This window comes from Bos indicus, chromosome 18, assembly GCF_029378745.1.
Source record: "Bos indicus isolate NIAB-ARS_2022 breed Sahiwal x Tharparkar chromosome 18, NIAB-ARS_B.indTharparkar_mat_pri_1.0, whole genome shotgun sequence".
NCBI lineage: Eukaryota > Metazoa > Chordata > Mammalia > Artiodactyla > Bovidae > Bos > Bos indicus.
The window spans coordinates 2509638-2536010 of record NC_091777.1 but is presented as its reverse complement, the minus strand read 5'-3'; the positions used below and the strand labels follow the sequence as shown (position 1 = coordinate 2536010).

Sequence of the window (26373 nt, the reverse complement as noted above, 5' to 3'; positions counted from 1 at the left end):
AATTTTCAATTAACTGACCAGAAAGTATACTTGGGTGAAATGTAGTATGGCTCTGAAGACAGTTATGGATTAGAAGTTACCAAAAATGTTTGGAGCAAAAGTGATATGGCCATATAACTATATAACCTCCTGAGATGACTGTTTTACAGGGGGAAAAAAAATCAAAATGTATAGAGTACATTTGTATGTTTATTTTAGTCTTATTTCTTCATGCCTCTTGAGAAATTTGTACGCAGGTCAGGAAGCAGCAGTTAGAACTGGACATGGAACAACAGACTGGTTCCAAATAGGAAAGGGAGTACGTCAAGGTTGTATATTGTCACCCTGCTTATTTAACTTATATGTAGAGTACATCATGAGAAATCCTGGGCTGGAAGAAGCACAAGCTGGAATCAAGATTGCCGGGAGAAATATCAATAACCTCAGATATGCAGATGACACCACCCTTATGGCAGAAAGTGAAGAGGAACTCAAAAGCCTCTTGATGAAGGTGAAAGAGGAGAGTGAAAAAGTTGGCTTAAAACTCAACATTCAGAAAACGAAGATCATGGCATCTGGTCCCATCACTTCATGAAATAGATGGGAAAACAGTGGAAACAGTGTCAGACTTTATTTTTGGGGGCTCCAAAATCACTTCAGATGGTGACTGCAGCCATGAAATTAAAAGACGCTTACTCCTTGGAAGGAAAGTTATGACCAACCTAGATAGCACATTCAAAAGCAGAGACATTACTTTGCCAACAAAGGTTCGTCTAGTCAAGGCTATGGGTTTTCCATTGGTCATGTATGGATGTGAGAGTTGGACTGTGAAGAAGTCTGAGCGCTGAAGAATTGATGCTTTTGAACTGTGGTGTTGGAGAAGACTCTTGAGAGTCCCTTGGACTCCAAGGAGATCCAACCAGTCCATTCTGAAGGAGATCAGCCCTGGGATTTCTATGGAAGGAATGATGCTAAAGCTGAAACTCCAGTACTTTGGCCACCTCATGCGAAGAGTTGACTCATTGGAAAAGACTCTGATGCTGGGAGGGATTGGGGGCAGGTGGAAAAGGGGACGACAGCGGATGAGATGGCCGGATGGCATCACTGACTCCATGGGCGTGAGTCTGAGTGAACTCCGGGAGTTGGTGATGGACAGGGAGGCCTGGTGTGCTGCAATTCATGGGGTCGCAGAGTCGGACACGACTGAGCGACTGCACTGACTGACTGACTTCATGCGTGTGTACTGAGTCACTCAGTCATGTCTGACTCTGCGACTCTGTAGACTGTAGCCCACCAGGCTCTGCTGTCCGTGGGATTTCCCAGGCAAGAATACTGGAGTGGGCTGCCATGCCCTAATTCTTCCCAGGCAGTCTCACCATTAGTGCTCATGTCCTCATGGTGGTCTTGTGAGAGCAGTAGGTGGATCTCATTTGCTTCCTCCAGAAGTTAAGGAATTAGAAAATCGTTCAGCCAGTCTTGACAAGACAGGGTCTTTCGAGCCCATTGGTGCTTGAGTCCTAGTCCCACGCTGAATGTCACAGTGCTGAGAGGCCTGGCAACTTCCCCCTTTGCAGGTACCTCGCTGAGTGGATGGTGTACGGCTACCCCTCGGAAAACGTCTGGGAACTGGACCTGAAGCGGTTTGGAGCCCTCCAGAGCAGCCGAACCTTCCTGCGCCACCGTGTCATGGAGGTCATGCGTGAGTGAAGCTGCGTCCCCACTGCCCCTCTCCACAGGCATCTCACTGGCTCTGTCTCCACAGGGGCGGATTCTTCCTCGGTTCTTCGGCAGTCACTTCAAGTTGGGCTCCTGGCGTTTGACCATTTCAGGCCTGCGTTGGGGGCATTATGCCCACGACGTGTGTGAACTGTTTTGTTTAGTGTGCTGTACGGTACTTACTCTGTGACCAGGAAGTGGACCGGGACGTACGGGGGTCACTCCTGTCGGGCTCGCAGCAGCAGCTTCTTGAACATTCTCGTCTTTGCCTTCTTTTCACTGTGCTGTGTCACAGTGAATGCTCGCTCCCCACTTGGTCTTTGAGATCGTGGTTTGCTTTCCAAGGCAGAGAATTTGTCAAGTTAGTCTCAAAGCACAAGTGACTCTAATCATCAACCCACCATATGCTCACCAGATAGGAAATCACTTCTCATGTAAATACCAGACATGCATTCCTGCTTTCTCTTTGTTTTTGCTTCTGACTTGGAAGGATTACTGTCTTGTCTTGGCTTTTTATTTCCCAGTGAGCCCTTTAGAGATAGCTTTAAATATATATATATACACATATATGTTTACATATAATTTATTCGTTTTTGGCTGTGCTGGTTTCGGCGCTGCGTGCGGGCCTTTCTCAGTTACGGCAGGGAGGGCTGCTCTGCTGTGGTGCAGTGGCTTCTCTTTGCAGAGCGCAGAATCCAGGCCACACCGGCTTCAGTGGTTGTGCCCGGCTGGTAGCCGTATGTGTGACTGCCAAGATTTTTTATTTTCTGTGCAAATTGTAATGAAACTTGAGCTTCTTGAAGATATAGCACTTTGGGGGCCCTTCTCTGATTCTCATGAGTTGGAAGTTTCAGGCATGACAGAAAATGGGGAATTGGAAGGTAGAACCTAAAGCCCAGAAGAGCTCTGGGCAGTTCAGAGAGGGCAGCACGCTTGCTTCTGCCTCAGCGAAGTACCTCTTATTTGGCCTTGTGTGAAGTCCAGTCTTCTCTCTGGAAGACACTAAAGATCATGCTCTTTCTGGATATTTTTACTTACTACTGTTGCAGATTGGACATTAGGAGAAGTGAATCCTGCCCCTAGCTTTGTTACGTAACAATGTCAGTGGGACAGACTGCAACCTGTCAGATTCCAGAGCCACCATATCAAGTACGCTGTGTGCCCTTTTGCTTCAGAAATGGTTAAATACTAGGGCAAGCGTGCGACAGGTCTGAGACTCCAACCACACAGGCACTGGAAAGAAGCAGGTGCCAATGTTTCACACTGTGTAACCTCCTGTGTCCCATGTAGACGTGAGCTTCATCCCTGCTGGGAGCTTGGCAAGGTTTAGAACCCTTTCTGCTATTGTTTCCACCTGCTAGCTTAAAAATAATTATAAACAAAGATCTGGAGTCGTGACGTGACTCACAGCTGTATAACTCTGTGGAGGGGCGACACCAGCTCTTACAATGCAATCCTTTCTTCTGGAACATTCCTGTCACACTAGGTATTGTTGGGAAGTTGGGCTACAGCAGCCTGGAAAGCATGCTCTTTTGAATGGAAGCAACTCCAGAGTCTCGTGGATATGGGTGCTCAGCTCTGTGGCTTGGGCTCTCACGGGCTGCTCTTCATCTCCTAGCTCTGCTCTACGACCTGAAGGTTCCCCGTTGGGACTTCCAGACTGGAAGGCAGTTACGCACCTCTCCTCTCTATGACCGGCTGGACGCGCAGGGAGCCAGGTGGATGGAGAAACATGGATTCGAGAGGCCAAAGTACTTCATACCACCAGACAAGGGTAAGAAGGCACGTTCTCATATTTGTTCTTTTTGTCCTAAGAATAATAAATCTTGGTTTGGTCTGGTTTTAAATCATGGATTTTTGGCTGTGTCGGGTCTCTGTTGCCGAGCTGGGGTGCTCTCAGCTGCGCCCGTGGGGGCCGCGCTCTGGTTGTGGTGCACGGGGCTCGTTGCAGAGCACAGGCTCTAGGGCCCGGGCTCCGGGAGTTGTATGCACAGGTTTAGTTGCTCCATGGCATGTGGGATCTTCCTGGGTCAGCAATCAAGCCTGTGCCCCCTTATTGACAGGCAGATTCTTAACCACCGGACCACTAGGGAAGTCCTAAACCTTATTTTTAAATCAGTATAGCTCGACTGTGTTCCTGGGAGAATAAATAATAAAAACCAATTATACTGTCCTAAGCTATCAAGGAAACTCACCAGGACAAATCCCCTCCTTTTCCTTCTTCCTTTGGTTTTCTCTGTCCTATAGACCTCCTGGCCTTGGAGCAGAGCAAGACTTTCTACAAGCCAGACTGGTTTGAGATTGTGGAGTCCGAAGTCAAGTGCTGTAAGGAAGCCGTGTGTGTCATTGACATGTCCTCTTTCACAAAGTTTGAAATAACAGTAAGTATTTGAGAACCAAAGGAACAGACTTGGAAACATGCATGTTTATTATCTGCCTCTTGTTTATCGTCTGTCACTTCAAAACTGATTCTGTAAGAACTCGGGTATATTTTAGTGTGTCAACTGAATTATAACATTTTCTGGAATTTGTAGCTCTTTGTTTCTGATTCTTTCTCTGCTTGTAGAGGCCCATTTGACACTAGAATCCGTAGCTAGCTTACCTGAGCTCCTTGCAGTGGGGTGAATCTGCAGATGTTGTTGCGCGAGGGCCAGCTAGTTGAATTTTCTCAGCAAGTGGCCTTGCACGTCAGGCCTCATTGCCAGCCAGAGGTTCTTACATCTGTTATCTCTGTTTCATTCCCCAACCCTACAGTCCACCGGGGATCAGGCATTAGAAATTCTCCAGTACCTCTTCTCCAACGACCTTGACGTGCCCGTGGGCCACATCGTGCATACCGGCATGCTCAACGAGCGTGGTGGGTATGAAAATGACTGCAGCATAGCCCGGCTGAGCAAGCGCAGGTGAGCCAGGCGCCGCCCCGCTCCCTCCGCACATGGCCCTAGAGGGCATGGCCACTTCAGCAGGACCCCATTAATAACACTGAGAACAAAAAACATTTCATTAATGCATGGCCTGTTCATCAGCAGCGCCCGTGCATGCGCATGCACACACACACACCCCACTCCACCCCCCGACGAGGAGGGGGAAAAAAACGCACCAGATTATTTAAAACCTAGTGTGGAGAATTAGTTATTCTACTTGGAGAAAGTGCCTTATCTTACGTTAGTAGGCTGTGTGATTTCTTGGCACTAGCAGGACGCCAGAACCTTGCTTTGTCCTGATGTGGTGTGTCCTGAAAGTGAAGAGACCACTGGCCACGTTCTGTCCGTTGCTTTGACTCTAGCTGAGAACCCACTGCTTCCTGATCATTCTTCTGCTGCCTGGTTTTGATTACTTTTGGTCTCACTTTCAGTTTCTTCATGATTTCTCCAACCGACCAGCAGGTCCATTGTTGGGCTTGGCTTAAGAAGTACATGCCAGAAGACAGCAACCTGATTCTGGAGGATGTCACCTGGAAATACACTGGTAAGGGGCCCTCCAGGGTCAGGCGGCCCGCTGGGGTCAGGGGGCCCTCCGGGGTTGGCCAGCCCCGTAATCCAGGTTTGTCTTCTCCATTTGCCTTCTTCATATCTGATGTTCAGGAGTATCAGAATTAGCCTCTTGTAAGAGGCTCCTGGTCATAGCCGATCGATCCCTAGCGCTTCCCCACGTTGTAAGTAAAGCATGGGATGACGTATTGCTCCTCTGTGTTGTTACTGCTGTATCCCCTATAGTCAGCATCAGATCAGATCAGATCAGTCGCTCAGTCATGTCCAACTCTTTGCGACCCCATGAATCACAGCACACCAGGCCTCCCTGTCCATCACCAACTCCCAGAGTTCACTCAGACTCATGTCCATCCAGTCAGTGATGCCATCCAGCCATCTCATCCTCTGTCGTCCCCTTCTCCTCTTGCCCCCAATCCCTCCCAGCATCAGAGTCTTTTCCAATGAGTCAACTCTTCGTATGAGGTGGCCAGAGTACTGGAGTTTCAGCTTTAGCATCATTCCTTCCAAAGAAATCCCAGGGCTGACCTTCAGAATGGACTGGTTGGATCTCCTTGCAATCCAAGGGACTCTCAAGAGTCTTCTCCAACACCACAGTTCAAAAGCATCAATTCTTCAGTGCTCAGCCTTCTTCACAGTCCAACTCTCACATCCATACATGACCACAGGAAAAACCATAGCCTTGACTAGACGAACCTTTGTTGGCAAAGTAATGTCTCTGCTTTTGAATGTGCTATCTAGGTTGGTCATAACTTTCCTTCCAAGGAGTAAGCGTCTTTTAATTTCATGGTTGCAGTCACCATCTGTAGTGATTTTGGAGCCCAGAAAAATAAAGTCTGATACTGTTTCCACTGTTTCCCCATCTATTTCCCATGAAGTGGTGGGACCGGATGCCATGATCTTCGTTTTCTGAATGTTGAGCTTGAAGCCAACTTTTTTACTCTCCACTCTAACTTTCATCAAGAGGCTTTTGAGTTCCTCTTCACTTTCTGCCATAAGGGTGGTGTCATCTGCATATCTGAGGTTATTGATATTTCTCCCGGCAATCTTGATTCCAGCTTGTGTTTCTTCCAGTCCAGTGTTTCTCATGATGTACTCTGCATAGAAGTTAAATAAGCAGGGTGACAATATACAACCTTGACGTACTCCTTTTCCTATTTGGAACCAGTCTGTTGTTCCATGTCCAGTTCTAACTGTTGCTTCCTGACCTGCATACAGATTTCTCAAGAGGCAGATCAGGTTGTCTGGGATTCCCATCTCTTTCAGAATTTTCCACAGTTTATTGTGATCCACACAGTCAAAGGCTTTGGCATAGTCAATAAAGCAGAAATACATGTTTTTCTGGAAAACTCTGGCTTTTTCCATGATCCAGCGGATGTTGGCAATTTGACCTCTGGTTCCTCTGCCTTTTCTAAAACCAGCTTGAGCATCAGGAAGTTCACGGTTCACATATTGCTGAAGCCTGGCTTGGAGAATTTTGAGTATTACTTTACTAGCATGTGAGATGAGTGCAATTGTGCCGTAGTTTGAGCATTCTTTGGCAATGCCTTTCTTTGGGATTGGAATGAAAACTGACCTTTTCCAGTCCTGTGGCCACTGCTGAGTTTTCCAAATTTGCTGGCATATTGAGTGCAGCACTTTCACAGCATCATCTTTCAGGATTTGGAATAGCTCAACTGGAATTCCATCATCTCCACTAGCTTTGTTCGTAGTGATGCTTTCTAAGGCCCACTTGACTTTACATTCCAGGATGTCTGGCTCTAGGTCAGTGATCACACCACTGTGATTATCTGGGTCGTGAAGATTTTTTTGTACAGTCCTTCTGTGTATTCTTGCCATCTCTTCTTAATATCTTCTGCTTCTCTTACGTCCGTACCATTTCTGTCCTTTATCAAGCTCATCTTTGCATGAAATGTTCCTTTGGTATCTCTGGTTTTCTTGAAGAGATCCCTAGTCTTTCCCATTCTGTTGTTTTCCTCTGTTTCTTTGCATTGATCACTGAAGAAGGCGTTCTTATCTCTTCTTGCTATTCTTTGGAACTCTGCATTCAGATGTTTATATCTTTCCTTTTCTCCTTTGCTTTTCCCTTCTCTTCTTTTCACAGCTATTTGTAAGTCCTCCCCAGACAGCCATTTTGCTTTTTTGCATTTCTTTTCTATGGGAATGGTCTTGATCCCTGTCTCCTGTACAGTGTCACGAAACTCATTCCATAGTTCATCAGGCACTCTATCAGATCTAGTCCCTTAAATCTATTTCTCACTTCCACTGTATAATCATAAGGGATTTGATTTAGGTCATACATGAATGGTCTAGTGGTTTTCCCTACTTTCTTCAATTTAAGTCTGAATTTGGCAATAAGGAGTTCATGATCTGAGCCACAGTCAGCTCCTGGTCTTGTTTTTGCTGACTGTATAGAGCTTCTCCATCTTTGGCTGCAAATCAGAGTGCAAATATTTGTTGAATTAACGGATGACTCATTATTAAATTATTTTAATTCATCATGTAAGTATTGTTTTCGTCACAATTTCCCCTTAGTTTTTGTTTTTTTTTAGTAAGTAAATACTTCTTAAGGATAGTTAACTTATTTCCTGATTATCTCCCCCTCAGCAGTCCTCTCATGGAGCAGCCCTTTCTCTTCTGCCCCCTAATTCCAGCTTAACCCCTCCCTGCTTCTCACTTAAAGGACCCTTGCCTCGCCTCCACTAGAGGCGAGTTCATCGTAGCAAATATGATGGCCTTCTTGCTACCAGATTGGAAAACTAGAAGCTTATGGAAGCCAGCCTGTTTTCCAGTCTGTCTGAGGGTATCTGATATATGATGTGCTCAGCTGCTGTCACAGATCCCGGCAAAGGGGCAGCTCTCCTCGGGCTCTCCTGTTACTGATTTATGTTTGGGGCTTTTCCATCACACACCTGCACTGGGAAGAGGAGGGGAGCGGGACCTATGCAGGTGTTCAGGGCCAGCCCTGGGAGTGGACTCCTGTCCTCTGGCCTCATGCTCCCAGTCTCCCTGCAGAGGAGGCTGTAGAGGCTCGTCTTCCTTTGTACCCAGGAAGAGGCCACAACTGGCCAGGCTCTCACATGCCAGGAGTCAGTGGCAGCACTTAGCAGCCTTGTCAGAAGTGTGTTTGCCAGAATCTAGGTGCATCCTAGGACTGCCTAAACACAGGAAGGTTTTCACGGTCTTGCCACCCAGACCCGGCCATAGGTGAGCAAGTCCAGAACAGACCTTCCCCATTGGCTCAGCTGTTCACCTGGAGCAGCCAGACATGTCCTGTTCTTTCCCCTTTAGCCCTCAACCTGATTGGTCCTCGAGCTGTAGACGTGCTGTCCGAGCTGTCCTATGCCCCCATGACTCCAGACCACTTCCCAAGTCTGTTTTGCAAGGTGAGTACTGGAAAACTTCTAGTTTTTAAATAAGCAGGGAATGTTCTTATATAGAGATTACAATTACATGTTCTCATTATGGTGTTAACATCCACAGAGTGTGTTCTTATGTTAAGCAAACAAAATGAGCATATCCACTGTTTTCCATTCTTGACAGTCTTCTTATTTAATAAACTTGATGTCGTTAAAGTGGACCTAACTTTTCTCAATATCAGTTCTATATATTTTTTGCTTTCTGAGAAAGTGAAAGTCGCTCAGTCGTGTCTGACTCTTTGACCCCATGGACTGTATAGTCCACGGAATTCTCCAGGCCAGAATACTGGAGTGGATAGCCTTTCTCTTCTCCAGGGGGATCTTCCCAACCCAGGGATCAAACCCAGGTCTCCCACATTGCAGGCGGATTCTATACCAGCTGAGTCACAAGGAAGCCCAAGAATATTGGAGTGGGTAGCCTATCCCTTCTCCAGGCGATCTTCCCGACCCAGGAATTGAACTGGGGTCTCCTGCATTCAGGCAGATTCTTTCCCAGCTGACCTATCAGGGAAACCCATTGCTTTCTGTAGCAGTGGATTACATTTTTTGTTGTAATATTATGACACTGATGCCAAGAAACCCCAGCCAAGGTCAGGTCCCTTCTCTCCATGCAGAGCTTCCTCTTTTCCACACACAAAGTAACTTCTGTGTATGTGGTGCCCCTTCAGATAAGAAATGGCTAGGTGAATCCCTAAACAACATACGTAGTTTTCTTTCTTATACTTGGCAACTAGATCTGAGTGAAACAAAGTGCAACTGAGTGAAAGGAAGGACAGCTGAACACTCTGGGAAGCAGCAGATGGGGAGGTCGCACAGACCAGTGTTTTGGCAACTGTCACAGGCAGCTCTGCGACAGTTACTGATGGGGTGCTCTTTGAAGTTCAGACTGAAGTCAGGTTCCTCTTAAGTGACTGCACAGCTCTCTCTTCTCTGTGGCACAGTTAAAGCAGCAGAAAGCTCTGTTAGCTGTCGGCCGGCCCTGTCAGAGCCCTTTCTTTGCTCAGAAGAGGCTTGCCCACACCTTTGTGCCTCAGCACACTGCCCCAACCTGCTCCCCACAGAGGCGGCCTGCTGGGGGCCGTCTGGGGCTCTGTGCCTCAGCACACTGCCCCATCCTGCTCCCCACAGAGGCGGCCTGCTGGGGGCCGTCTGGGGCTCCGCACACCCCACCACAGAGCACGGTTGAGTCAGAGGCCCTTTTGGGTCACTGCTGCTGGAAACATGTTCAGAACACGGGGAGCTCAGTGTCTGCCCCCAGGGTAGCAGGTGAACCAGCGTCTTCTCTGGGGCAGGTGCCCAGGGCTGGTCTGCCAGGTCTGCCAGGGAACATTTGCCTGCTCTTCATAGCTCTTGACGTCTTGACTAAAACTACAGCAGATCTTCAGCAGGACTTTGTGGAGAGAAGTGTTTCCTGCTTGTCCAAGACTGCCTCCACTCCCCCAGCGGCTGGGCTGGCACTCCTGAGCTGGGCGTTAAGAGGCTGGGCTATGCGCTTAGTGACCCCATTGCCTGGAAACAGACCATCAGGGAAGAAATTGCTTCATTCACATGTGTCTGTCTCCTCCAGGGTCAGACGCAGGGAGGGTGCAGAGCTAATGAGAGGGCTCCTGAGACCTTCATCCTCTGACACCTCCACGGTGACCCCCTCCCTTGGTCTCCACAGGAGATGAGCGTGGGCTACGCCAATGGGATCCGGGTGATGAGCATGACGCACACGGGCGAGCCGGGGTTCATGCTCTACATCCCCATAGAGGTAAGCGCCACGGGGCGGGGGTGGGGGTACGCAGAGAGCCCGTCTGCCAGCCTTCCTCGCTGCGGCCAGCTGCGTGAGAGAGGGTGTGACATTTTTACTGTTTTCTGTAGGTCTAGAACATTCACATGGTCTAAAATTAAACATCTCTAAAATGTGTTCAGCCCACTGACCAGTTCTCACCAGCCACCAGGAGTGATATAATTGTTAGTTTGTATCACGTCAGAGTTTTGTACGTATGGAAGCAAGTTCAAAGACATCTTCACAACCCCTTTTTAGAAACACAAGTGGAAGCATACTGCACTTCTTCATCTTGATTGTTTTACCAAACAGTTTACAGATCTTCACCTGCCAGGACCTAAGAAAGAGCTTCCTTTTCCTTTTTTCCTTCATTTTTTAATAAAAGTGCTACAGTATTCCATTATATAGTTCAATCATTTATTTTAAAAATATTTATTTGGCTGTGCTGGGTCTTAGTTGCAACATGTTGGATCTTCAGTCTGTTGCAGCACATTCTTTGACCAGGGATGGAACCCAGGCCTCCTGCATTGGGAGTGCAGAATCTTAGCCACTGGACCCCCAGGGAAGGCCCTGAATCATAGTTTAACTAGTCTGCTATTAATAGACATTTATGGGGTTTCTCATCCTTGGCTGTTATAAAAAGTTCCGCAGTGTACAAGAGTCCCTTTTTCTTTATTGCTTGTACCAGCACCAGGTTGTCACTCTTTGGGCCGATGGGTGCAAAGCAGTTTGTCAGTGCAGTTTTATGCAAGAGATCAAGCTGCTTTTCAAAACCCGGCTCCCTCTGAGTAAAAGCCTGTCCGCAGGCCCGCACTGCTCCGCCTGCCCTTCTCGGGGCTGCTCCTATCTCCCGTCTTCCTGGCTCTCGCTCCCGGCCCTTCACTCCCTGCTGGGTGAACGTCTGAAGCCTCGGGGCCTTTCCGCCTGCCCTCAGCTGTCCTTGGCAGTCTGTCCTTCATAGTGCCACCAGGCTGAGGGCCACACCTGCTTCAGGTCTGGTCTCGCCTCGCCTTCTTGATGAGACCTTCTTTAAAGCTGCATCCACCAGCCCCCTCCTCCCTAGCCCCCTTCCCTGTTTTTCTTCAGGGTGCTTACCAGTGTCTCTCAGAATATATATTTTCTTTATTTTGTTCAACAGTTTACCCGTTTTAAATACAGGTTTGCTGAACGCAGAGTTATTTAACTTCTGTATCACCAGCACAGAGGAGCTTGGCACATAGTAAATGCTTAGTAAGTGCTGTATGAATGAATGTTCTGGCTCTATCTTTTGTCCATTTGTGTATTAAATTATTAGTCTTTTTACCTAATTTCTCTGAACCAGACAGTCCTTACTGTTAAGTTGTAAATTTTTTTTTCCATTTGTCTTGATTTGTTGTTGTTGTTTTTACCATGTTGAAGGGTTTTTTTCATTTTACTTTTTATTATGGAAAATGTTCCATATGTTGCAAAAACAAATTTATTTTTTTGGTAGGTGAATTGATCAACCTTTTGTGGCTTCCAAACTTTGATACATAGAACGGGCTTCCCCACCCCAGAGTTATAAAATTTTTCCTCTTTTCTTCTGGTGTTTTCAGGTTTTTTTATTTTTTAATTTATTTATAGTTTGTGTTATTGCTATTTAGGGGTTTGTGGGGCTTTTTAAATATTTAAATGCACGAACCTTTTGCACTGTCTCTTGGTACACTTTATGAGCTGTGGATCAAGCTATTTTTTCTAACATGGATAACCAATCAGCATGAGATTCTACCTTTATCACATACTAAGTTGCTACATTTGGGTATGTTTCTGGACCTTTATTCTGTTTTGTTTATCCAGGACCATATTATCTTAATTATTGAGTCTTTATTGTTCATTTTAATACTTGGTAATGCTTTCCTCCTTCACAGCTTGGAAAACTCTGGAAAGTAATTCCTATTTCCTTATGCTCCCGCATAAACATTTATAATCATCTAGTTAAAAACACCCTGATTTTGGGGGTTGTGTTATGTTTGTCAATTAGGAAGAATTGACATTCTTACGTGTGTTGAATATTACAATCAGAATGTACCTTTTTTATTTGGGTTTGTGTGTGTGTGTTGCGGTCCTTTAATGGACCGGAACCTGGTAGTCTGGAGTCGACAATAAGAAAGTGAAAGAAAGAGAGAAAGAAGCTAATATTCCCTGGTTTACGCAGAGAACCAATAAAACCCTTGAACAGGGCTTGCACCACTCATGAAGGCACAGGGTGTCCTCTCGAAGAGGTCTTGAAAGCCCAGGCAGGAGAGTGAGCTTGGCGGGTTTCCACGCTCCAGAGAATTAGCTGGAGGGAGGGAGAGAGAGAGAGGGACACGGGGACCCAGGCCTCTGGTGGAGCAGGGGTGCTTTAGTGATCTTTCTGTGAGTATATATAGGCTATTGTGCGAGGAATTTCTTTCAACAATGATAAAGATCAGAAAACCAGACGTACAGCAACTGTTATCAAGGAAACAAGGAATTAACAGTGGTCATGATTCAGAAGACAATCCATATCTCAAGAAAGAGAGTCGTGACTAAGCAGTTTTGTTGTGAGGAGAATGTTTACTGAAGGAAATCCACGCATGCGTTTTATCTCATGACCTCAGTCCTGGGAGCAGCGTGCTGCTCCAGTCGTTACCAGGAACTGATAAGGAACAGAGGATTTATGAGAGACAGAAAAGAGCACACAGGAATCCTCCTGTTAAACATTCCCTAACGTGTGTGTGACCTTCAGAGGTATTTTGAAGTTTTCCTCATGTAGATGTTATAAATTTATATGAATAATATTTTGGTGGTGTTGCTATTGTGAATAGGAAGGGTATCTTTATTCTAGTATCTTCTAGGTGATTATGATTTCTAAAAGCTTTTTTCTTTTGTTTATTAATGCTTTAACCTGTTTCCTTCCTAAACTGTCTTACTGTTTATAGCTGTTTTTTAGTTGTTTCTCGGGAATTTCCAGAGTTCAGTCTGACCATATACAAATAGTAATCATTTTTCTTGTTTCTTAACAATTTTATTCCTGCATTTTCTTTCCTGTGTCCAGTTGTGACAAGTAGCATTGATCCTCAGCATCCTCACGTTCTTGACATCAGTCATGTTACTCATGGTATTAGGTTTCCTTTTAATTATTACATGAAGCATGGATTTGCCATCCCATCAAATTTCATCTGCTTTTTCACACTCAAATGTTACAATTTGAGAAGAGCTGATACACATATAGCTGGCACATTTTGCCTGTACCGACAGTTGATCAACTGTGACTATCAGGTCACTGAGGTGTGACCACCCGCTCCCGGGTCATTAATCAGCAAAGCCCATCAGGAGGGGGAAGCTCTGTTTTCCACCTCATTCTCTTGGGCTGGTCCCATTCTTACTCATGTTTTCCATGAGTCCAAGAGGTAATTTTTGCACTGCTTGGGTTCTTTTCAAGCTGGTTTTTGTCCTCAAGAAGGTTATACTTGTCTCTTAGAGGAGATGGCTTCCAGAAGCATGGTGGCAGACGGCAGATTATTTACCCTCAATCCCTGGCATTTAGTGAGAAAGTGAGTAAATGGTGGGGACCTACTTTTCCCTTTGCTCTTCTCTAGTCCAAGACTAATAACTTGCTTTCAGTCTTTTCTTCTCTGTCTTCCTCTTAACTCAGACACAGAGCATTCAGCTTGAGACACTGAACCCACCTAAGATACGGCTCATTCTTACTCTCCTTGCCCAGCCAGTCCCCACTGGTCTCCTCCACCCACCTTTGCTATCTCCAGTGTTTGACTTACACACATACCACAGGCTGTGTTGTACCAATAGCCCAGACTCCCTTGTCCACATCTAAAATCGTCTTGACCACATTGTTCTGTTTAGTCGAGGCCTGTTTGGCTGCAGTAGTACAGTTTATAGAGCCATATACATTAAAGAATTGCAGTACCGATGAAGCTGCTTTTCCTTGTTCCCCCCCGTTATATTGAGATATAATTTATATACATCGTTGTTTAAGATTCAGGTGGACAGTATAATGGACTGACTTACATAGACTTAGCATTCACTATCTCATACAGCGTCAATAAAAAAGAGAGAAAAATTGTTTTCCTGTGATTAACTCCTCTCAGGATTTACTCTTAACTTTCATGTGTATCATACAGCAGCGTCAACTGTAGTCACATGTACACCACATCCCTAGTGCCTGCCTTACAAGGAAGCTTCTACCTTTTGACCACCTTCCTCCAGTCCTCACCCCTCTACCTACCGGTAACCACCTGGTCTCTTGTTCTATGAGTTTGGGTGCTATTTTGGGGGTTTTTTGGTGTTTTGTTTTTTTTTTTAAGATTCCACACGTAAGTGTGGATTATATAACATCTGTCTTTCTCATTCTTCTGTGTCTTGTTTTCTCTGAGTTACAGTTTTTAAAGTAAACAGTATTGTTGTTGTTGGGCTTCGGGCTTAACATAGTATGTTTAGATTATTTGCTTTCAATTTGGAAAACTTTCTGCTCATTTAAGTTATCTGGTACTTAAACATATCTGGAACCAAAAACAAAGCAGTGTGAGAGACTGGATGCTGCGGGACGTGGTAGGAGGGCTCTGCTTTCTGGGGTCCTCTGTGACCTGCTCCAGGGCTAAGATGCCACAGTTGGTGTGACAGATCAGAGTTGTGCATGCACGCCTAGAGTTACATGGAAATCTAGTTTCACAGCGTGGGCCAGTGCACGAGGGAAGGACCAGGGTTGGGGAGCAGGGGCAAGAGAACACGGCGGGGAGGATGCGTGGCTGCCGGAGAGGCGGTTACGAGATTGGTTGTTTGCTGAGTGGTAAGAGAGCTTCTGTGAGTTATGTCGTGCTGCTGTGTACTTAGATCCTAGACACTGTAGAGAAGTGAGGAGACGGATGCTGCTTTCCTGGAGCTTAAGTCTGGGCTGTGGCAGTGGGGCTCCTGAGGATTATAGCCAACCTCCTGCCCTGTCCAGGTAGCAGGGACAGTCAGCCGTGCGCCATGTTCAGTGCTGAAGGTCTGCTCATTACTGACCTCTCGTCTCTCCCTCTAGTACGCCCTGCACGTATACAATGAAGTGATGAGCGTGGGGCAGAAATACGGAATCCGGAATGCTGGGTATTACGCTCTTCGTAGTCTCCGAATTGAGAAGTTTTTTGCCTTCTGGGGTCAGGACTTAAACACCCTCACCACACCCCTGGAATGCGGAGGAGAGTCTCGGGTGAAGTTAGACAAGGTATTGTACTCCCGTGCTGACTCCACTCCGCCCTCAGCTCTCCAGGCAGGGAGCCTGCAGGGGAACAGGTGTGCAGGGGCCGAGGCCTCAGGATGCCTGAGGGGTAAAACACTGACTAAGGAAACACGACAGATAGACAACACTTGTTTGGGGCACTGCACTCTGTTTTAGACTGAGTGCTTTCTGGGCAGTTTTTCAGAGTTGGTTATGGCGATTCATTAACCTGCCACAAACATACAAATGAGTCACATTACATTCAACTTCCTAATTTTTTTTCATTTCAAAAGTAATATATGAAAATGCTCTTTTTTTCTTTATAGGAAATATGTTTATTGTTGATCATGGCAATTCAAAAATATTCGTTAAATCACCATTTAAGAGGATAAAATTCTCTTTCCCCACTCTGAGCCCCCCCAGCCCTCCTGCCAGCTTGACCAGAAGCACAGTGTCCTGTCTCCCTGTAGAGCATCCGTGCAGAGCACACAGAGGAGTCTCCCTTCACTGCTTTCTTAATTGTGGTGCTTGGGCCCTACACACTTGGTATATTGCACCTGACTTTTTTCACTTAACAAAATCTCTTAGCAGTCATTCTCTACCAAACCAACATAGTAGACCTCTGCTGCTCTTTTTGTGTGATTAGGTAAGTATTTTTCTCTGATATAAAATTAAAGAATACTCAATTTGGAAAATAGGGAAAAACAAAATTAAAATCACTCTTTTTTTTTTTTTTCAGACACAATCACTGTTAAGTTTATTTTAGGGAAGAATGAGGGGAAGGGATAGTTGGGGAGTTGGGATGGATGTGAACACACAGCTATATTTAAAATAGATAACCAGCAAGGACTTACTGTATAGCCTAGGGAACTCTGCTCAGTTTTAAGTGGCAGCCTGGGGTGGTGGGTAGGGGATAGACACATATATGGATCTGTGTATGGATACGTATATATGGATAGACGCATATATAGGTCTGTGTATGGATACGTATATATGGATAGACGCATATATGGATCTGTATGGATACGTATAGATGGATAGACGCATATATGGATCTGTGTATGGATACGTATATATGGATAGACGCATACATGGGTCTGTATGGATACGTATAGATGGATAGACGCATACATGGATCTGTGTATGGATACATATATATGGATAGACGCATACATGGATCTGTGTATGGATACATATATATGGATAGACGCATACATGGATCTGTATGGATACGTATATATGGATAGACGCATACATGGATCTGTGTATGGATACATATATATGGATAGACGCATACATGGATCTGTGTATGGATACATATATATGGATAGACACATACATGGATCTGTGTATGGATACATATATATGGCTGAGTCCCTTCACTGTTCACCTGAAACTGTCACAACATTGTTACCTGCTGTCGGTCCAGTTCACTTCAGTTGCTCAGTCATGTCTGACTCTGCGACCCCATGGACTATAGCACGCCAGGCTCCCTGTCCGTCACCAGCTCTCAGAGCTTGCTCAAACTCATGTCCATTGAGTCGGTGATGCCATCCAACCATCTCATCCTCTGTCGTCCCCTTCTACTCCTGCCTTCAGTCTTTCCCAACATCAGGGTCCATTCCAGTGAGTCAGCTCTTCGCATCAGGTGGCCAAAGTATTGGAGGTTCAGCATCAGTCCTTCCAATGAATATTCAGGACTGATTTCCTTTAGGATGGACTGGTTTGAGCTCTTTGTAGTCCAAGGGACTGCAGTTGGCTATATTCCAATTAATTGGCTAATCAATTAATATATCCCAATTAATTGGAATATTATATTGGAGTTAATATTCCAAATAATTGGAATATCCCAATATATTAATTGGCTATATTCCAATATAAAATGAAATTAAAAAATTTTTTTTATTCTGCTTTTTTGTACATATGCATAAATATATATGCATACAATATATAAATGGACTTTTTGTTGAGATTATATAAAAACATTGCTTTTCTAAAACAGTTCCAACAAGCACTTTTAAGTGTAGATTTTTCTGCCTGTTTTTTTCTGTGTGGTCTCATGATTGAAATGTGTTTAGAAAACAAAACGATGTGTACCTGTGCTGTTACAAGGATCCTCTGAAGGTGTCTCGTGTTGGGAACACAGGTTTCCCACACAGTGGGAAGCCCACATTCTCCAGCGCGTGCAGCGGGGAGGGAGGGAGGGGCGGTGCTCCGCGGTTACGCCGGGGCCTGACGGTCTGAGCGCCGCTTCTTTTTCCTAGGGCGTGGATTTCATCGGGCGCGACGCGCTGCTGCAGCAGAGGCAGAATGGGGTATACAAGCGCCTCACCATGTTCATCCTGGACGACCACGACACAGACCTGGACCTCTGGCCGTGGTGGGGGGAGCCCATTTACCGGAATGGGCGGTATGTGGGCAAGACCACCAGCAGCGCCTACGGCTACACCCTGGAGCGCCACGTGTGTCTCGGCTTCGTGCACAACTTCTCCGAGGACACAGGGGAGGAGCAGGTGGTGACAGCGGATTTCATCAACCGGGGAGAATATGAGATTGACATTGCAGGACACCGGTTCCAGGCCAAGGCCAAGCTGTACCCGGTCCCCTCCCTCCTCACCCACAAACGCCGGAAGGAGGACGTGGAGCTAAGTGACTTGCACGGGAAGTGAGGCCGGGGGGCCTCGCTGCCACCCCTCCTTCTCACCATCATAGGGGCTTTTCTCCTCCTCCTGACCCCTCCCTCTTCTTGAGTTAAGCTTGGCCTCCCATCTCTTCTCTCCTGGTAGACTTTTTCCGCTTTTAACTCTCCCTTTGCTCCCTCCTCTCTCCCTCCATCTCCTCCTCCCCCTGCGTCTCCCATCTCCTGATACTCTGGGCTGGTCGCCACTACTCCACCTCTCAGGTTCCCGTGGTGGCAGAGGATAGGAGCAGACTCCTTGTGAGGTGGGTTGTGCTGACAGCCTGACTTCATGTGTTGTGTCTTGAAGCAAGGCAGGCTGCAGGCTAAGTGTCCATCTCCGTGGAGCTGTTTCCTTGGAAGAACCTGTGAATTCTGTGGGTTGCCGTCATGGAACAGCTTATGCCTTTCAGCCGGGCAGGTCGTCCTCCCGTTCCTTTGTGCTGCGGGTTGGCTCCATGAGCCCTCTGTCAGGAGGATGACCACCTACCTCGCTGATGAGAGAGGCATCGTGAGGGCAATACCTGGGGGTTAGCAGAGATAAACAGTTAACCCTCCTGGGTCTCCCCACTGACCCAGTTATCAGACTGTTGGGCAAGCACCACCTGCCTGTAAGTTTCTTCATCTCTTGCTAACCTCTACAGTGAGGGGGTTTTGGTTGGTTTGTTTGACTGAGTAGACAAGTAAGCCACACTGTTTGAAGAGAAAGGCCAGTTTGCCTTCTGGGTTGCTTTTCCCAGCTGACAGAGTCTGACCTCAAAGTACAGCTCAGCAATGCTGAGTCTTCTAGAAACAGTGCTGCTTTTCCTTCAGCTCCTCACAGTTCAGTCACCCCACCTTGATGATCCTCTTCTCCAAGCCCACGCAACTTTCAGGTCAGCCTCCCATGTCCCTGCCACAGGAGCCGCTGGCTCAGCAGACCTTCTCCCCATTTAGAGCAGGGCAAGGGAGACAGGCTGGGCACCCTGGTTGAGGGAGTGAGCCTGGGGCCATGTTGAGTGGGCGGGAGCCACTGGGACCCCGGGTCTGGCTTCCCCTACAGAGAAGAGAGAGAGCCACATGGAGGTGCCCTCTGCTCCCAGTGTGGGGAGAGTGTGTTACCTGAGCCCAAGGTCTGCTTCCATCTTCTCTTTCCAGCCATCTCTCCACATCTTCTGGAATAGAAAGCGACTGGGGTAAGAAGGCCCTGCTCGCTTTAAGCATTGCCTGTGTTTGCTTAAGATCTCCCGGACTATGATATCCATCCCCACATGTCATTTCCCCTTGCAGACAAATTGCTGCTAGAGACTTGAACCGTAGCCTTTGGTGTCTTGGCTGCCTTAGTCCTGACAGGTCTGTAAGTATATTCAAGATGATCCTTTCATGTTATTAGAGAAGCTTAAACTTCTCAGATCTCTGCCTACTCTGGCATTTCTCTGGGATTTCTGTTTACCCACTTGATCACTGACTTCAGTGTCCACCTTCTTACAAGGTCTTCACTGATTAATGAGGGAGTACATGATTAGAAATCTGTTGGGGGTTTGGTATTTTGATGTAAATGTGTATTTAACGAGTTGAGAGATGCTGCTTCCAGGCAGAGAGGAGGGGTGCTGCCCAGCTGGAGAGCACAGAACAGCAGTCATGAAACTTGAGGGAGCAGGACATGAGCCCTCGCCAACGCAGGTGTTGGCCGGCTGACTGACCCAGGAAGATGGAGACTGATGTAGAACTAAAGGTATCCCATGCTCGGCACCACTGCAAAGTTGTCTTTATAAATTAAAATTTATTTGGGACTGAATCCAAAGGAAACTCTAGATTTTAGATTTATGTGTAAAGTACGAGATGTTAAGATTCTGGGGGCAGCACTTGTTTTTTGAGTGCCCTGAAACTTACGTATTTACCTTCTGGCACTTTACATTCACCCTGGAAGTCTCCTTTGTTTCATTGAAATAGGCAATATGAATCTGGTAGGTTTCTCTGTTTGGTCCTAAACTGAAGAGAGTGACTCTTTCCTGCCTCAGGCATGGTTGACAATCAAAACATCCTCATTTCTGTATCACTTCCTTGGGGACTGGACCCGTGACAACTCATCTCTTTCTTCCTGGAGACTCGAGGGTTTGTTGAAGGGGTGGCTGGACTCTTTGTTTTAGATGGATGAACTTTCTTCTCTGAAATGATTTGTCTTGCGAGAGGGGGTCCACAATCTTCTCAGCATATTCAGTTGAATCGTTTTGAACCTAGAAATACAAAGTGTGTTGTCTTCAAACAGATGGAGAATCCAGGCTGCAAGTCTACCGGGCGTCTTCTCCCTTGAGATAAGCCCCTAGTTACTTGTACCATGTGTAAGTCCCATGGTCATGTGATTGACGTTGAAGATTTCTTGTCTGTGATGAAAGCTCTAATTGAGAAGGTTTTCACACACAAAAAAAGGGACAAGAAACCTACCTGCCTGGGTAGCCCATTTGATGTCTCTTAGCTTGTGTTTTGGTCACACAGCACTGCGTGGGCAGGACGTGCTCCAGGAGACAGAACCAAACAGTTCCCACAACATTCAGGTGCTCTTCTGGGGAGTCCCTGTACCCCCTAAATGCACGCTATGCCATTTAGCCTAGTGATTAACCCCAGTCTCACCTTGGCCCCAGAGTTCCCATTTCTACTGGAGCAGCACCAAGTCACTTCTGCTCTATTCTCTTCAGGAGGCATGCAGTCCTTGGACTCTACCTCCTTGTACAGACCAAGAGTTTTAGCTGCATCTCTTCTTTCCTGGGCTGTTGCTTCCAAGAAAGTAACGAAACGTGAAGAATAACTCTTCAGCTTGCTTCTTTCCCCTGCCTTTGCATGCATTGGAGATGTTAATCCTGTCCCCCACCACCACATGTGTGGCTGGAGTGACAGGCACTTCTGAAAAGTGATTTTGTGTCACTGAAGAGATGACCCCCCTCCTTGATTTCCGCCTCCAAAACCACTATATCAGCTGGCTTTCAGGCATTAACTACAAGGTCCTTTTTGTGTCTCTTTGTTGCCTCTTGGCCAGTGTAGTCAGCAAGGATCGTCTTTAGTATCCAAGATAGAGATCTGGTCAACAGTGTTGAATACTCAAGTACAGCCTACTATTTCCTTTCTTTCTGCACATCCATCCACACTCATCCCTCACAAACCTTGATATGAGCAGCATTTTCTCAACATCATACAGAGGAAGTTCCTCCTGAGCGAGGACTCTTCCTCCTGCACGTCATGTGCAGGCATGTGGCCTCAAGCACAGCGGAGTGGGAGAGAGAGACGGCAGGTGAAGTACACAGCAGTGACCAGGCCGGGCAGTGAGTCCTGAGGGGACTAGGGCTCCCCTGTGAGCATGTGCCCCACACCCCTGCCACTCTGTCCTCCATGTTATGGTGCTGAGTTAGCTGTAAGGCTCCTTCATTGTCACTCTGGGGCTGGCATCTGCAGCCCCTCACCACTACAGATACACTATTTTTTAAGAGGACTGAGTATTTTTGTATGTCTTTGCCTTCTCTTTGTCCATTAAACACGAGTTGTTCCTTGTATAATATGATTCTTCTCTGAGCAAAACCCTTGGAGAATTAACACATTTCTTCATGGGCCATTTTTCTCATGATATTTAGATACACCTGTTTTTATCCTTTGCAGACTTCCTCCCTTCTCATTTTTCTGTCTCTCAAGGACAGAAATTATAAGTCATGGAGGGGATACTTTTAGCACCTGTTTCAACAGATTGATGCCAGGATTCCCTTTGCACACCAGGAACTGGGGCTTGGGGCCCTCCTCCACCCAGCCATGTTCTAGTGCCTTACACTCCAGAGTGTCACACGGCGGGCAGAAACAGAAGGACCTTCAGCAGGCAGGTGTGGTGGGGTTGAAAGCTTCCACAGCTCATTCCAGTGAAGGGTTTTCCAGCAGCACAGCTAACACTACTCTCTGGTCAACCCCTGGGATGTATGAAAACGCCACGGTAACTAGTGTAACGGCTACAAATCATTCTTTGCGTTTGTAAATGTGCAGTTCAGCTCAGCCCTTTCCCACCCCTGTCAGCATGTGGTCCTGCAGCTGTGCGAGGCCCTTTAGTAAACGGGATCTTTCTCCCGCACCCTGGGGATGACAGGCACCCAGGGTGACTGAGCGTTTCTGCCCCCATGAATGCGGCATTAACTTTGTGCACTGTGTTTCTATCAAGCCAGATTTCAATTAAGGTTTTCTTTTCATGTTACTAAGTTTGTAAATGAATAAACATTTTCTCTACTCTTGCTATGTGTCCTTGAGAAATGTTCTGCATCTGTGGTAACCAGGTATGTGTATTTACCATCACTAAGGATCACATTGCACATAAAATCATTTGTACCTGTTACCAGAGTGTACCAGAGAATTTGGAAACAGGTAAAGAAGATGCCTGTCTAAATCCAAGGCTAACTCCAAAAGAGGGGTTCCAAACACATTCTGTACAGTCACGTGCCTGGAACAAGGGGCAAGTACCTTTAAGGGGACAGCTCTCTACAGACACATGTCGTCCACTTACTACGAACATGCTGGACCAAGTACATCACAGACCATGTGAACTAGAAGAAAGGAAGAAGCCCAGCAAGCCGAGTCTGAGTGGGAAGGACTTACCTTCCAGCTCCTCCACCAAACGAAAAGAAAGCAGACAAAGATGCCACAAAACAAAAAAAAACAAAAACTACAGGCCAATATCACTGATGAACATAGATGCAAAAATCCTTAACAAAATTCTAGCAAACAGAATCCAACAACATATTTAAAAGATCATATATCATGACCAAGTGGGTTTTATCCCAGGGATTCAAGGATTCTTCAATATCTGCAAGTCAGTCAACATCAGATCAGATCAGATCAGTTGCTCAGTCGTGTCCGACTCTGCGACCCCATGAATCACAGCATGCCAGGCTTCCCTGTCCATCACCAACTCCTGGAGTTCACTCAGACTCACATCCATCGAGTCAGTGATGCCATCCAGCCGTCTCATCCTCTGTCGTCCCCTTCTCCTCCTGCCCCCAATCCCTCCCAGCATCAGAGTCTTTTCCAGTGAATCAACTCTTTGCATGAGGTGGCCAAAGTACTGGAGTTTCAGCTTTAGCATCATTCCTTCCAAAGAAATCCCAGGGCTGATCTCCTTCAGAATGGACTGGTTGGATCTCCTTGCAGTCCAAGGGCCACATTAACAAATTGAAAGATAAAAACCATATGATTATCTCAATAGATGCAGAGAAAGCCTTTGACAAAATTCAACATCCATTTATGATAAAAACCCTCCAGAAAGCAGGAATAGAAGGAACATACTTCAACATAATAAAAGCTATATATGACAAACCCACAGCAAACATTATCCACAATGGTGAAAAATTGAAAGCATTTCCCTTAAAGTCAGGAACAAGACAAGGGTGCCCACTCTCACCACTACTATTCAACATAGTTTTGGAAGTTTTGGCCACAGCAATCAGAGCAGAAAAAGAAAAGGAATCCAGATTGGAAAAGAAGAAGTAAAACTCTCACTGTTTGCAGATGACATGATCCTCTACATAGAATACCCTAAAGACTCCACCAGAAAATTTCTAGAGCTAATCAATGAATATAGTAAAGTTGCAGGATATAAAATTAACACAAATCCCTTGCATTCCTATACACGAACAATGAGAAAACAGAGAAATTAAGGAAACGATTCCATTCACCATTGCAATGAAAAGAATAAAATACTTAGGAATATATCTACCTAAAGAAACAAAAGACCTATATATAGAAAACTATAAAACACTGATGAAGGAAATCAAAGAGGACGCAAACAGATGGAGAAATATATCATGATCATGGATTGGAAGAATCAATACAGTGAAAATGAGTATACTACCCAAAGCAATCTATAGATTCAATGCAATCCCTATCAAGCTACCAAGGTATTTTTCACAGAACTAGAACCAATAATTTCACAATTTGTATGGAAATACAAAAAACCTTGAATAGCCAAAGCAATCTTGAGAAAGAAGAATGGAACTGGGGGAATCAACCTGCCTGACTTCAGGCTATACTGCAAAGCTACAGTCATCAAGACAGTATGGTACTGGCACAAAGACAGAAATATAGATCAATGGAACAAAATAGAAACCCCAGAGATAAATCCACGCACCTCTGGACACCTTATCTTTAACAAAGGATATAAGAATATACAATGGAAAAAAGACAATCTCTTTAACAAGTGGTGCTGGGAAAACTGGTCAACCACTTATAAAAGAATGACACTAGAACACTTTCTAACACCATACACAAAAATAAACTCAAAATGGATTAAAGATCTAAACTTAAGACCAGAAACTATAAAACTCCTAGAGGAGAACATAGGCAAAACACTCTCCGACATACATCACAGCAGGATCCTCTATGACCCACCTCGCAGAGTAATGGAAATACAAGCAAAAATAAACAAATGGGACCTAATTAAACTTAAAAGCTTTTGCACAACAAAGGAAACTATAAGCAAGGTGAAAAGACAGCCTTCAGAATGGGAGAAAATAATAGCAAATGAAGCAACTGACAAAGAATTAATCTCAAAAATATACAAGCAACTCCTACAGTTCAATTCCAGAAAAATAAACGACCCAATCAAAAAATGGGCCAAAGAACTAAACAGACATTTCTCCAAAGAATACATACAGATGACTAACAACACATGAAAAGATGCTCAACATCACTCATTTTCAGAGAAATGTAAATCAAAACCACAATGAGGTTCCATTTCACGCTGGTCAGAATGGCTGCTATCCAAAATTCTACAAACAGTAAGTGCTGGAGAGGGTGTGGAGAAAAGGAACCCTCTTACACTGTTGGTGGGAATGCAAACTAGTACAGCCACTATGGAGAACAGTGTGGAGATTCCTTAAAAAACTGGAAACAGAACTGCCATATGACCCAGCAATCCCACTGCTGGGCATACACACCGAGGAAACCAGAATTGAAAGAGACATGTGTACCCCAATGTTCATCACAGCACTATTTATAATAGCCAGGACATGGAAGCAATCTAGATGTCCATCAGCAGACAAATGGATAAGAAGGCTGTAGTACATATACACAATGGAATATTATTCAGCCATTAAAAAGAATACATTTGAATCAGTTCTAATGAGGTGGATGAAACTGGAGCCTATTATACAGAGTGAAGTAAGCCAGAAAGAAAAACACCAATACAGTATACTAACACATATGTATGGAATTTAGAAAGATGGTAACAATAACCCTATATGCAAGACAGTAAAAGAGACACAGATGTATAGAAAAGTCTTTTGGACTCTGGGAGAAGGCAAGGGTGGGATGATTTGAGAGAATAGCATTGAAACATATATATTATCATATGTGAAACCGATTACCAGTCCAGGTTGGATGCATGAGACAGGGTGCTCAGGGCTGGTGCACTGGGATGACCCAGAGGGATGGGATGGGGAGGGAGGTGGGAGGGGGGCTCAGGATGGGGACACGTGTGCACCCATGGCTGATTCATGCCAGTGTATGGCAAAAACCACTACAATATTGTAATTAGCCTCCAATTTAAATAAATTTAAAAAATGAAAAAGTACAGAATAACTGAATAGACATTTCTCCAAAGAAGACAGACAGATGTCCATGAAAAATGCTCAACACTGCTAATTATTAGAGAAATGCAAATCAAAACTACAGTGAGATACCATCTTACCCATTCAGAATGGTGTTCATTAAAAAGTCTACAAACAATAAATACTGGAGAGAGTGTGGAGAAAGGGACCCCCATACACAGCTGATGTGAATGTAAACTGCTGCAGCCTCTACAAAAAACTGTATGGAGTTTCCTTATAAAACTAAAAATAAGAGTACCCAATGACCTAGCAATCCCACTCCTGGGCATATATCTGAAAAAAATTGTAATTCAAAAAGATATATGCACCCCTATGTTCAGAGCAGACATAATTACAAGAGCAAAGATGTGGAAGCAACCTAAATGTCCATTGACAGGTGAATGGATAAAGTTTATAGTATATGTATACATAATGGAATATATCTCAGTCATAAAAGATAAAATAATACCATCTGCAACAACATGATGGACCTAGAGATTATCATACTAAGTGAAGTAAGATAGGGACAAATAA

The 26373-nt window shown here is 45.4% G+C and overlaps 1 protein-coding gene across 4 annotated transcripts in view; it reads left to right on the top strand.

Moving 5' to 3' along the window:
- The window catches only part of PDPR (pyruvate dehydrogenase phosphatase regulatory subunit), a 44639-nt gene extending 22148 nt beyond the window's left edge, over nt 1-22491 (top strand). For all 4 annotated transcript variants that reach the window (XM_019979233.2, XM_019979235.2, XM_070770310.1 and 1 more), the window contains 9 exons: nt 1554-1678; nt 3314-3469; nt 3943-4076; nt 4450-4598; nt 5051-5163; nt 8475-8569; nt 10266-10355; nt 15397-15579; nt 17838-22491. In XM_019979233.2, coding sequence (XP_019834792.2) covers nt 1554-1678; nt 3314-3469; nt 3943-4076; nt 4450-4598; nt 5051-5163; nt 8475-8569; nt 10266-10355; nt 15397-15579; nt 17838-18242 — 1450 coding nt within the window. In that variant the 3' untranslated portion in view covers nt 18243-22491. The remainder of the gene's footprint in view (nt 1-1553; nt 1679-3313; nt 3470-3942; nt 4077-4449; nt 4599-5050; nt 5164-8474; nt 8570-10265; nt 10356-15396; nt 15580-17837) is intronic.
- The last annotated feature ends 3882 nt before the right edge of the window (nt 22492-26373 follow it).